Source organism: Chiloscyllium punctatum, chromosome 25 (genome assembly GCF_047496795.1).
Source record: "Chiloscyllium punctatum isolate Juve2018m chromosome 25, sChiPun1.3, whole genome shotgun sequence".
In the NCBI taxonomy this organism is placed as follows: Eukaryota; Metazoa; Chordata; class Chondrichthyes; order Orectolobiformes; family Hemiscylliidae; genus Chiloscyllium; species Chiloscyllium punctatum.
The window spans coordinates 25,816,232-25,830,014 of NC_092763.1; the positions used below are offsets into that span (position 1 = coordinate 25,816,232).

At 41.4% G+C, this 13,783-nt stretch overlaps 1 protein-coding gene across 2 annotated transcripts in view; it reads left to right on the plus strand.

The window, feature by feature from the left end:
* Positions 1-13,783, plus strand: part of LOC140495766 (sodium- and chloride-dependent neutral and basic amino acid transporter B(0+)-like) — a 71,041-nt gene that overhangs the window by 40,542 nt on the left and 16,716 nt on the right. For both annotated transcript variants that reach the window (XM_072594858.1, XM_072594857.1), the window contains exons 5-9: positions 3,703-3,841; positions 4,639-4,771; positions 10,608-10,748; positions 11,270-11,498; positions 13,550-13,675. In XM_072594858.1, the coding sequence (XP_072450959.1) occupies positions 3,703-3,841; positions 4,639-4,771; positions 10,608-10,748; positions 11,270-11,498; positions 13,550-13,675 (768 nt within the window). The remainder of the gene's footprint in view (positions 1-3,702; positions 3,842-4,638; positions 4,772-10,607; positions 10,749-11,269; positions 11,499-13,549; positions 13,676-13,783) is intronic.

The following is a 13,783-nucleotide window of genomic DNA, read 5'->3' on the forward strand; positions in this document are numbered from 1 at the left end:
CAGAGTAGTTCCTTCCCTAAAGGACATTAGTGAAGCAGTGACACGAAACAATGACTACACAGCACCACTGAACTTGCATAAGTTCCAGACCTTTATTGATTGAATTCAAATTCTACCACTTGCCCTGAAGTTTGAACCCATATGCTGAACTGAAGCCTCACCCTCAAGGTAACTAGTCTGCTGATCATTATTAATTATTTACTTAAATGTCTGCCACTGCTCATCCAGCTACCTTTTCCTTAGTCGCTACTCCTAGCTGGTTTCAGACAATTCAACATGATGGGTTGAAGGGCGTCCTTCCATATTGTTCATTTCTACGATTTTATGATTATAACCTTTTTTACAAATAATTGCCCTTCTTTAAGTAGAGGACAATAGTCTGAGATCCGAGTTACTTTCCTTCAAACTGAACGTGTAATTCTCCCTTCTTGTAATCACTATTCCCTAGATGATCCTGAATAATCAGATCTCTTATTAATCCTTCCTCACTACATATTATCAGACTTAACATGTCCTGATCCCAGGTAGGTTCTGCAATTTACTGGTCTAAGCAACAATCCAATCCATTCTCATCTTGAACAAGCATCATGATGTTAAACCAAGTTAATTATGAGGCATGGTGGCTCAGTGGTTAGCACGGCTGTCTCACAGCATCGGAGACCCAATTTAATTCCGCCCTTGGCCAACTGTCTGTGTGGAGTCTGCATATCTCTCTGTGGGTTTCCTCCAGGTGCTCCGGTTTCTTCCCACAGTCCAAAGATGTGCAGGTTAGGTGGACTGGCTATGGTAAATTGCCCGTAGTGTTAGGTGCATTAATCAGAGGGAAATGGGTCTGGGTGGGTCACTCTTTGGAGGGTCGATGTGGACTGGCTATGTCTGTGTGGAGTTTGCACGCTCTCCCCGTGTCTGCGTGGGTTTCCTCTGGGTGCTCCGGTTTCTTCCCACAGTCCAAAGATGTGCAGGTCAGGTGAATGGCCATGGTAAATTGCCCAAAGTGTTAGGTGCTTTAATCAGAGGGAAATGGGTCTGGGTGGGTTATTCTTCGGAGGGTCGGTGTGGACTGGTTGGGCCAAAGGGCCTGTTTCCATGCTGTAGGGAATCTAACCTAATCTAATCTAAATTGCCCATAAAGTTTAGGAATTTGTAGGTTAGGTGGATTAGCCAAAGCCAATGCAGGGTTACAGGGATAGGGCAGGGGGACGTGACTGGATGGAATACATTTTGGAAGGTAGGTGTGGATCCAATGGGCCTAATGGCCTGCTTCCACACTGTAGAGATTCTATGTAGTTATGAGTGGAGTCATAGATGAAGTTGGTTAGGTAAATGAGCCAAAAGGTATGGCGGGAAACAAAAAGTGTGAAATGTCTAAAGAAATAATTTAAAATGTTTACTAGAAATTACATCTGTTGGAAAATGAAAGCTTTGCAAATAAATCCATTGATAGCTTGCTCAGTACATTTTAGGTTAAGTATTAGATTAGCTCAGTATTAGATTAAATTAAAAAAAAAGTTGCTGCTCTGAAAATTGAGAGCATTTTAGAAACCAGCAAAGGGCCATCAAAATTTTGATAACAAGGGAGAAAATGGAAAATAAAATGAAACAGGAAGAAATGTATAAGACATTTTACAAGTATATAAAAATGAAGGGAGTAGTTAATGTAAAAGCTGATCCCTCACAAGCAGAGGAAGGATAAATTATCACGAGGAATAGGAGATGAGGGAAAACATAAGCGGAAAAAAGGTACATACCAGAAAGAGACAGTAACCTCTGGGTTTAAAAAAAAGTGAACAAGTTAAGGAAGTTAATAGCGGCAGAGAGAATGTACTGGATAAGGACCAAAATACAAGAAAATTCTTGGACTGATCCCAAGGAAAAAAGGTAGCTTCCGAGATAATGAGTGCTCTGGTTTTCCTGAACACCCATGATTCTGCCAGACACAGAGCAGATTGAGAGTCAACAAATTCCTTACCAGCTATGGACGAAGGAGAAATGATAAGGATTGTTTCACCTTTATCATCATTCATGTGACATTCATATGTTTTAAGGGAGGATGTGGTGAAGGAGGAGAGACGTGTGTTAGGTCATTGTATATTTGGGTTTACTGGCTGGTCAGTGGGTTGTATGTTGGCTCAGCTGTATTGAACAAAGGTTATCAGGTGGTGGGATGAGATGCCATCAGATCAGCGATGGGGTGAGTGACTGAGTTGGGCAGTGAAGAGGGTAGCTGTGCTGCTTCACTGGAGAGGTGTTGGGGTCATGCAACTGAAAAGATATATTGAAAAAAACCTAGATTGTTGTGAAGTCTTTTAGAATGGGTTGCAGGTTTTGGCTCATTAATATGTAAATCCCAGAATTTCTTTTAAGTGGAGAGGATCTCTAAGAAGATCACATATCATTTCAGTTGCATGGCACTGTAATTGTTTGCTATAAATTCTGTGTCTTATAATCCTCTTCCAAACCTGGTGTTGTGTGATTTTTAACTTTGTCCACCCAAGTCCAACACCGGCACCTCCACATCTTTGTTGGTCAGAGCATTGAGTATCGGAGTTCGGATGTCATGTTGCAGCTGTACAGGACATTGCTGAGGCCACTTTTAGAATACTGCGTTTACTTCTGGTCTCCCTGCTATAGGAAGAATGTTGCTAATTTGAAAGGGTTCAGAAAAGATTCACAACTACGTTGCCAGGATTGGAGGGTTTGAGCTACAGGAAGAGGTTGCATAGGCTGGGGCTATTTTCCCTGAAGCGTTGGAGGCTGATGGTTGACCTTATACAGGTTTATAAAATCATGAGGGTCATGGAGAGCCAAGGTCTTTTCCCCATGGTAGGGGAGTCCAAAACCAGAAGTTATGGAAGTTTAAGTTATGAAGGAAAAAATTTAAAAGGGGACCTGAGAGGCAACATTCTCTTATAAAGAGTGGTGAGTGTATGGAACGAGTGGCCAGAGTAGGTGGTGGATGCTGGTACAGTTGCAACATATAAAACACATCTGGGTCAGTGTATGAATAGAGTCATAAATACATACAGCATAGAAAGGCCCTTCAGCCTATCCAGCCTGCACCAACATATCTACCACTAAAAGTATACTAATCCCAATTTCCTGAAGTGCTCAAGCAATTTTTTTTAAATTATAAGTTTTTTGGCCTCCCAGGCAGTGTATTCCCAAGTTCCAACCACTCACTGAATGAAAAAATGGTTTCCCAAATCCCCTCTGAATCTCCTGCCCCTTGCCCTAAAACTACGCCCCCTTGTAACTGATCCCTCAATCAACCTGCTGTCTATTCTAATTCTATTCTAAAAGGAAGGGTTTAGAGGGATATGGAGCAAGTGCTGGCAAATGGGACTAGATCAGTTTAGGATGACTCGTCAGTGCAAACAGGTTGGACCGAAGGGCCTGTTTCTGTGCTGTATGACACTGTGACATGATTGATGGGTATCACATGACCTCTTGCAACACTTGATGATACATGACTAGATCTTCTGGTTTCTGGGTCCTTGGAGATAGATGTATGTTGAACAAATGTATGAAGACCCTGCATAAATCCTGGGATGTGGACACAAGTGAGATTGCTTGGCTAGTTTAAGCATCCAACAGGCTCTTGCTTTGTTAACGTAAACATTTTATAAATGAGTGGAGATTTGGACCAGACAGACAGCGCTTCCCAATGAACTGTAATTCTAAAACTCGTTCCACGCTTTCTAGATCTACTTTGCAACCTCACGCTGGATGATGGATACTTTGGAATCGTTAATACAACATGGCTGCAGGCAAACAATGAAAGTTGTCCAAATGGATCAGAAATCTCTGCTCCTCACCAGAGTCCGAGTGAGCAATACTGGGAGTAAGTACATTGCTGCAGACAGCTGCACCTATAACCTGCACAGCTGGGCCAGTAACCCCTCTGGGGATGGTTAGTTTGTGAATTGTCTCTTTAATGAGAGATAATTTATTTGATTTCAAGAGCGGTATTATTAATATCGTATGCCTGTTACAAAATAACATCACAACAGGGATCCTTTATTAACAGCTTCCTGCTTTGTAACAGTGCACATTTATCTTAATATTAATACAGTAAAATATATATTGAATATTTTTTATTTAATTATTCAAGGTAGGGGTTGACCACTAGAATTTCCAAACAACAAAAAATGTTATTTGCGACTGTTATCAGCTCTGTTTTAAATTCAATACAGCTTTGTGTTTAACCCATTGGCTGGGAAGTGAATTGGGGGAATCAGTCTAGGAACAAGTACCCCATTTAGCAATATGTAAGGGATGAATATTTTGGAAGACATAGTGACTAAACCAAGTAGTTTTATCAGGGAAATGTAAGGCAATCAATGAAACTGTCAGGAAATCCCTTCAACTTAAATCCACCCTGCAGGGAAATCTCATCAACACTGATTGTTTAAACAAAGGTTTATACTTTTTAAAAAAACAATAGAAATACAGAGAAATTATTAATTAAGTCAAACTTCATATAAGTTCTCATCATTAATTCTACACTAAAAGTCAAACGGATGCTTGGAATAATATTTGATGTGAGACAAAATACTCAGTTATATTGCATCTAATATTTTGTGAGAATAATGGACAGTGTCCTTGTGTAATAAATTTCTCTGTGATTTTTTTTCTCAGTAAAGTGGTTTTACGCCGTACGAGTTCAATGGATGAGACTGGGGGGATAGTCTGGTATTTAGCCCTCTGTCTGCTTCTGGCCTGGCTAATAGTTGGGGCAGCGTTATCAAAAGGAATCAAATCTTCAGGAAAGGTAAATGATTGTTGATGAATAGTGTTAAAGCCAGTGATAAAATACAAATTCCTGAATCAATAAAATCAAAGTTTATAAATTATTTGATAAGTGGTTGGTTTATCTCCCAGGTGATGTTAATGTGTCTCTTTGGAGAGTGGGAGATCCAGAATTCATCAACACTTCAGGCCTGAGGGAAATGTAAATCCAAATCACCAAGGACTGATATAAGATGCATGTCAGCACCCTATAGAAATTCTGTTGCACAAACTATGTGGGAACTGCCTGGGAAGTTTCAACTTCTGATAGGCAATTGCCCTGCTCCCTGTGACCCTCAGTGAACGTCTGACTCTAGGTTTGCATAATACTCCAGAGCAGTTACCCAGGAACTGTTAGACACATTGAAACTTAGTCTAACTCTTTGGTAACTGCACATCTGACCTCCTAATCACACTTGCTAAATCCCAGATGACTTGAGCCACATACATGTCCTGATTACCTAAATACTCCTGACCCCCATGATGACATTCTTAAATACCGAGTTGCCCTGCCAGCCACTCACAATGTCCTTCAGCCAAGCTCTATTACCTCCCCCAAAACCCAAGAATACACCACCTCAACATGACCAACCAATGCCTAATCCCTCTTCATCCTCTACCCACTCACTCACTGTACTTACCTCACTCAAACGTTCATTCACTTACCCATTCACTCACTCACTCTCTCACGCACATGCTCACTCGTGCTTTCTCTCTCACACACTCAATCTTTGTCTCTCACACACACTCATACTTTCATCTCTTTAAATGTAAATTTTAAATTTACTGTACAGTAGTTAATACTATAAAAAGGGTATGTATCCTGTGTTCCCACAGCTCTCTACTTCGCTTTGATAGAGATCCCTGTGGATGCTGCACTGTGCATTCCTGTGACAGCCAGCATCAGAAGATTTTTTCATTAATGTGTGGCAGCATTGAGTCAGGAGAATCATGGGAGTGCAGCTTCAATCAGCTTAACATTCCTGCTGCTCAGAAAATTCAAAGCATTGTAACTAGTTACACATTTTCACACAAAGATTTCTGTTCTGCAGAATGCAAGATTAATACTTACCACACATAGAATTACTTTTCAGCAACCTGCTCATTTACTGTATTGGGTCCAACTGTTAAATCTGACCGTACTGATAAATTTCTCAGTAGCTATCTTCTCCCCTCTGGGAGGATTACACATAGACACCTTTGGTGGGTGCCTGGAATGCACTTCCAGTGGAAGTGATAAAGGCTGGCACAATAGTGTCATTTAAGATGTATCCAAACAGATACGTGAATGGGCAGGGAGCAGAGGGATACAGACCCTTAGAAAATGGGCAGCAGGTTTAGATAGAGAATCTGGAATGGTGCAAGATTGGAGGGCTGAAGGGCCTGTTCCTATGCTATAATTTTCTTTGTTCTTTGTTTGATGCCAGTTCCTGCTACTGTGTTCTTCACTCAGTCCTACACTTGCCCTTTATTGGTCAATGTATTGAGTATAGGAGTTGGGATGTCATGTTGCAGCTGTATAGGACATTGGTTAGGCTACTTTTGAAATATGTGTTCAATTGTGGTCTTTCTGCAATAGGAAACTGTTCACTTGAAAGGATGCAGCAAAGATTTAAAGAATGTTGCTGGGGTTGGAGGGTTTGAGCTATAAAGAGCGATCAAATAGGCCGGGGCTATTTACCTTGGGGCTCCAGAGGCTGAGGGGTGACCTTATCGAGGTTTATAAAATCATGAAGGGATAAGGTTAATAGCCAAGGTCTTTCTCCCAGTGAGTTCAAATAGGTTTAAGTTGAGAGGGGAAAGAAACAAAAGGGACCTAAGAGGCAACGTTTTCACACAAAGATTAGTGTGTGTGTGGAATGAGCTGCCAGAGGAAGTGGTGGAGATTGGTACAATGCAACATTTAAAAGGCATCTGGATGGGTAAATGAATAGGAAGGGCTTAGAGGAATATGGACCATATACCGGCAAATGGGAGTAGATTAACTTAGGATATCTGCATGGATGAGTTGGACCAAACAGTCTCTTTTCATGCTCCACATCTCCACGACTCTGACAGTCCCTGTGTTCACAGACAGACAGTCACTGCCCGGAGGCTCACTACACCACTGCCAGAATCCTGTCAACACCATGGGATCAGAACCCTAAAAAGCTGTGAACATTTTAAATCTGTAATTCCAAAGCATGTTTTTTAAAGGAGGACTAGTGCATGCAAAAATGGGTGTGAATGTAAATTCAATGGCTGTCTGGAGAGAAAGCCTGACAGAATATCACAGCTTGGATTTGATGGAGACATCAAACAATAGCCCTTCAAAGGGGCCACTGGTGTGTCAAGTCAAACAGACCATTTGGGACTACAAAAATAACATGAGTCTGACACATTGTGGATAATATCCTCAACTGCAGACACATTTTGTGATTCTCCTTTTGAAAAATACTCAAGGACAGGGGTTAAAAAGCCTGTTTCAACTCTACAGGATACTGTTATGGGACTGAATATTCTCAGGTATATCAGCACATCCTGGGAAGATCATAGTAGAAGAACAATCTCCTAGTACCTGCTGCGTGGCAGGCAAAGATTATCTCTCTCTCCAAATTTTGTAATTTAATCATAGTCTAAAAGAATCAGAATTAAAGAATCTCAACCAATCTGCAAAACTAATGGTCATGAAACTGATCCTCAGGAGAGTTACTGAACAAAGAGACCTTGGAGTGCAGGTTCATAGCTCCTTGAAAATGGAGTCACAGGTAGATAGGATAGTGAAGAAGGCATTTGGTATGCTTTCCTTTATTGGTCAGAGTATTGAGTACAGGAGTTGGGAGGTCATGTTGTGGCTGTACAGGACATTGGTTGGGCCACTGTTGGAATATTGCATGCAATTCTGGTCTCCTTCCTATCGGAAAGACGTTGTGAAACTTGAAAGGGTTCAGAAAAGATTTACAAGGATGTTGGCAGGGTTGGAGGATTCGAGCTACAGGGAAAGGCTGAACAGGCTGGGGCTGTTTTACCTGGACTGTCAGAGGCTAAGGGGTGACCTTATAGAGATTTATAAAATCATGAGGGGCATGGATAGGATAAATAGAGAAAGTCTTTTCCCTGGGGTGCGGGAATCCATAACGAGAGAGCATAGGTTTAGGGTGAGAGGGGAAAGATATAAAAGAGACCTAAGGGGCAACCTTTTCACACAGAGGGTGGTATGTGTATGGAGTAAGCTGCCAGAGGATGTGGTGGAGGCTAGTACAATTGCAACATTTAAGAGACATTTGGATGGGTATATGAATAGGAAGGGTTTGGAGGGATATGTCCATGCTGTACATCTCTATGACTCAATGATCATGCAATTACCAATATCAATACTTTCGATAACCTCTACTGCAATGATCATAACATCCAACTATTATAAACAATTCAGAGATCTATCCACCAACTTATTTAAATATACAGACTCATCTATTATTTCTAATAAATATGTATGTGTGTTGTTAGTATTTATTCTTATTTCTAGTAATTAATACAGTCACTCCTTTTTTTTTGTTAATTCAAGAAAACCAGGCTGGATAGGCTCCTTTTAAAATGCATGTGGTCTGGGAGAAAGGTATCATCAATGGGAAGGGATCTTCTTTAAATTAAACTTGTTTTATCCAACTTAGCAGGTGGGTGAAGAAATAAGGTGAACCAGTTCATCCTTCCTCACCCTTGAGCTTAACGGTTTGGGACATCCCACCTGGAGATGTAACAAACTGGGGATTGGTCTATGCAAGGCATGGATTTAAACCAGACACCACTCCTATTACTCTCACCTTGCTGTAACACAGAAAGTCGCTGATGGCACATGATCCAGCCCTAATGGAGTTGTCCCACAACACTAGTCACATTTGCTGCCTTCAGGCAAATTGGTTCGATAGCACTGAGCATCTGACTGACCTTGGAGTAGGTGGGGAGTCATGTGGTCCTCCCACTGGTTGCAATAGGATCTCCAAACTGTGCTCTAAAAACCTTGGGCTCTAATCCCTCTTAGGATACACTGAGCTTTCGCCATCTGGAAATAAGGCAGCAGGAGACCCATAAATCTGCATGAATGGATGTCAGAGTCAGAGATGTGCAGCATGGAAACAGACCCTTCGTTCCAACTCATCTATGCTGACCAGATAGTCTAAATTATTTTAATCTCATTTGTCAGCATTTGGCCCATAACCCCCTAAACCCTTCCTATTCATATACCCATCCAGATGTCTTTTAAATGTTGTAATTGTACCTGCCTCCACCACTTCCTCTGGCAGTTCATTCCATGCATGCACCACCCTCTGCATGAAAAAGTTACTCCTTAGGTCCCTTTTATATCTTTCTTCTCTCACTTTAAACTTAAACCTGTCCTCTAGTTTTGGACTCCCCTATCCCAGGAAAAAAAATCCTTGACTATTCCTCCTATCCATGCCCCTCATGATTTTATAAACCTCTATATGATCACCCCTCAGCCTCTGATTCTCCAGACAAAAAAGTCCCAGCCTATTCAGCCTCCCTGTAGCTCAAACCCTCCAACCATGGCAACATCTTATAAACCTTTTCTGAAGCCTTTCAAGTTTAACAACATCCTCCCTATAGCAGAGAGAACAGAATTTAACACAGTATTCCAAAAGTGGCCTAACCAATGACCAATTGTTGCAACATGACCTCCCAACTCATATAGTCAATGCACTGACCAATAACGGCAATTGTACCAAATACCTTTTTCATCACCCAGTCTACGTTTGTCTCCACTTTCACGAACTATGAACCTGCACTTCAAGGTCCCTTTGTTCAGCAACACTTCTCAGGAACTTACCATTATGTGTATGAGTCCTGCCCTGATTTGCCTTTCCAAAATGCAGCATGTTTGAATTTAGAAAGGTATCAGGTTACACACTCTTGGTACGCAGTAGGGACTATTGCTGTGTTATACTGATCTCTGTTCTTTGTTCTTTATTCTAAGATTACAATCAGGAAAGTGAAGAGACAGCAACTAGTTTGTAGACTGTCTGCCATAATGCAAAGTGCCACAAACAGGCTGCACATCCTGATGAAGGGCTTAGGCCCAAAACGTCGAGCCTCCTGCTCCTCGGATGCTGCCTGACCTGCTGTGCTTTTCCAGCACTACACTCTCAACTCAGATGTCCAGTCCTCACTTTCTCCTGTGCAACTGTAATCCCCGCAGCTGCAAGTCAACCATAACAATGTTTAAAACTCAGCGATTCTGCAAACCCCTGAATTATGTCTGTCATTCACAGGATTTCAGTCATTGATACAGGGACTCTGCATAAATTTCCAGTTGCTCTGAAAAGCTGGGCAGAACTGGGGAGAAGGGATTGAGAAGGGATTGGGGTCAAGGTTTTATTAGAGGGAGATGAGATTTACGCAGAGCATGGCAATTGGGAAAAAAACTGAAAAGTAAAAGTGGGGCGTGAAACATAGTCATCATTTCAGTTCTGACAAAGAGTCACTGGACTCAAGACCTTAGCTCTGCTTTCTTCCCACAGATGAGTTTCTCTATCAATTTCTGTTCTTTTTTCCAGATTTCCAGCATCTGCACTTTTTTGTTTTATTATTCATCACAGTTTGTTCTATTCTTCAATTGAATGTGTTATTTTCTTGTGCATGAATTATTTAAAATTTAAGGCAATATTCCAATTTGCTGCTCAGCATTAAACACATCACTACAACTACTCCAGTAGTCATAGGGTTAATTCTCTGTATTCATCGCAGTTCTGTTGGTTATCCATTTATTATGTCCTTTACTAGCCTTATAGGAAAATCTTTTTTAAAAAGGCATTCTCTATTTTTAGGCTGTGTATTTCACTTCGACATTCCCTTATGTGGTTCTGACCACATTCCTGATCCGAGGTGTTACCCTGGAGGGAGCCAGTAAAGGGATTGAATTCTACATTGGGAGCCAGTCAAATTTCTCCAAACTGACTGATGCTGAGGTAAATACAACAATATAATTGACTGAATTTCAGTTACTTTTTATTTTTGTTTTTGCCTGTTTCAGGTAGTGAATTTAATCTGGTTGGAGTTCTTGGTTAACTGGGGGAAATTTTGACCGAGAACCTGTGATCAAATGCAAAACCCAACCTTGGCTGATCGCCCTCCCAAACGTTCCCAATCCCTCCCAGCCTAATACCCTGGCTTTTCTCGGTTCAGCACTTATGGCAGTCTTCATTGTAGGCCTGCCCATAGCGCCATCAGTGCTTGCTGCCAAGCTCTGACATTGTCAGAAAGTCAAATGGGCGGGCAACTCTGAAGGAGCTTCCATTGAGGGCAGATCCTACCATCATCTTGTTCAAGCTGCAGAGGATATTCTTTATAGACAAGATGGATGGTGAGGCAAGGTGGTGGTGAGCAGTACTCCCTCAGTTAACTATAGTCCAACATGACTCATGGTCAGTGTAATTTTATCTGTTGGATGGACTTTCTCAATACTAACTCATTCTCTGTCCTATTCCAGGTTTGGAAAGATGCTGCAACACAGATTTTCTTTTCTCTTACTATTGGATGGGGTAGTTTAATAACACTGTCATCGTACAACAAGTTCCACAACAACTGCTACAGAGATACCATTGTTGTCTGTGTTGTTAATTCCGTTACGAGCGTGTTTGCTGGATTTGTCATCTTCTCAATCCTTGGACACATGGCCCATGTCCAAGGCAAACCTATTGCAGAGGTCATACAGTCAGGTAGCCACAGAGTTAAATTTACTGATCTGAGTGATGCTGAAGCACCAACATTTCATCACTTATCATGCTAATTAGAAGTTTTCATATAGCCCTAAGTTTGGAAATGTTTTTTGCAAAACTCAATGGAATTTTGAACTGATGAGGGTAACAGGGCAGTGTTAGTGAATGGCAGAACAATGGGACTTGGGAATTGAGAAAAAAACCAGAGATGATATTGATGGAAAGTAACTAGCTAAGGGTCAAACATAAACCAAGCATTAAGGGAATGCATGAAAGGACAGTTTAATGTTTTAAACATTGTTAGAATTGGTGCTGAATAATGTTATTATGGTACAATGAGATTCATCTTAGTGATCCCATGTCCCTGACATTAGAAAGAGACAAGATACCAGGCTGCAATGAATTTGTGAAGAGACAAGTCATTGGCACTACCCAAGAGAGCTGTATTTGACAATCCGCTGTATACAGATATAAATATCTGAGTAACGTAGTAGATAGTGAGTTTTCCTTCGCTATAAGGTGCAACAGCCTCAGAAATTGTGTATTTGCAGACACCTACAGTCCAGATGCTCCAGTCAAACACCTCAATGAGCAGATAGCCATATTGGCATAAAGTACAAGATAAAGCTAAAATAATGGAATGGATTCGTTTGTTTGTGCTTTTTATCACAGGATTTGACTATGAGCACATGTAATATTCCACAGAAGATGGTTTGAGAGGTGGGAACTCTGCAATAACTTTGAAGTGAGGGTGAGATCACACAAATCTGGGACCTGAGTATCTGCTCAGGGACAACCTTTCAGAGCAAATGGGATCAAATAACCTCCATTCAATCCCTCCTCACCCTGATCCTCCTCATTCTTCTCCTGCTCCTTCTCCCAAAGTGTCGTCTGACAGGCATTCCTTCCCAACTCATCTGTACTAAAACCAGCAACTCCCCCTTAACAATCCTGAAAGCTTGCAAAACCTTTCCATATTCTCAATGACACCTTTTCAATTTCCCCTAACTCTGTACCATCAAAAGAAAGAAACATTCCTCATCTGAAGATCCATGGTGAGCTCTACAAATAAAATGAATGTTCGGGTAGAGTGGTGGGATGCATCTTGATCAGAAACTTTATAGGGAGTGATTAGGAGAGGGTGTTAACTGGGCCTACAAAATCCAAAATGACAAATCCTGTCTCTCACCAGTCAACTTGATTAGATTCCCTACAGTATGGAAACAAGCCTTTCGGCCTAACAAGTCCACACTGACCCTCCGAAGAGTAACCCACCCAGACACATTTACCCCTGACAAACGCACCTAACACTATAGGCAATTTAGCATGGCCAATTCACCTAACCTGCACATCTTTGGGTTGTGGGAGGAAGCTGGAGCACCCGGAAGAAACCCACACAGACATGAGGAGACTGTGCAGACGCCACACAGACAGTTCCCCTATAATGCAGGCAGGATCCTGGTAAACCTGAGGAAAGTGGGTGTATCTGGAGGATAGAGAGACTTTGGTTGGGAGTCATCTCCAGTGCTGGAAGTGGTTTGGGTTTTGGTAGCAGGAATTGGTTCAAAACTGAATTGGGGGATCAATTTTATTCTTAGCCAGGAGCTAGAACAGCTCTTACAGTCTCACTCTCCTGGGTAACAATTGAGCAAGACGGAACTTGCCAAAGTCTCTAACTCAGAGTTAAGGATTTTTTAGGGGTATTCCAGATGCTGGGAAATTGTCCATTGGAAGCTTTGCCTTCCTAAATAATGCCACAGATTCAATTTTGCCAGGGTTTCTGCTTGGTCCTGACACACAATGCCTGCTTATACTTCAACAATAACTATTTACCCACAGGAAGATCTGCATCATTAAGCTAAACATAAAGAACCATCATTTCGTAGTCTCGTGATCTTACATCACTTCCTAATGAAGATGCTATCGATCTTACATATACATATATCGATCTTACGTTAACCTTTTAAATGACATTGGAGAGCTAAAGTTGTCAATTAACATCTGTATTAAGCACTGTTAATATTGCCATATCAATTCTATCCACTGTTTAGGTTTTGGGTTGGCTTTCATTGCCTATCCAGAGGCTCTTGTCCAGTTGCCATGGGCACCTTTCTGGTCCATTTTATTTTTCTTCATGCTGGTCACTGTGGGGCTCAGCAGTCTGTTTGCAAGTACAGGTAAGAATGATATTACTTTATTTACCCAAATTCATTCCTTTTATAAAGGAAACTTATTTACATTACTGTGTCAGTGGTAGAGGGGATGAATGTTGAAAGTGGTGGATG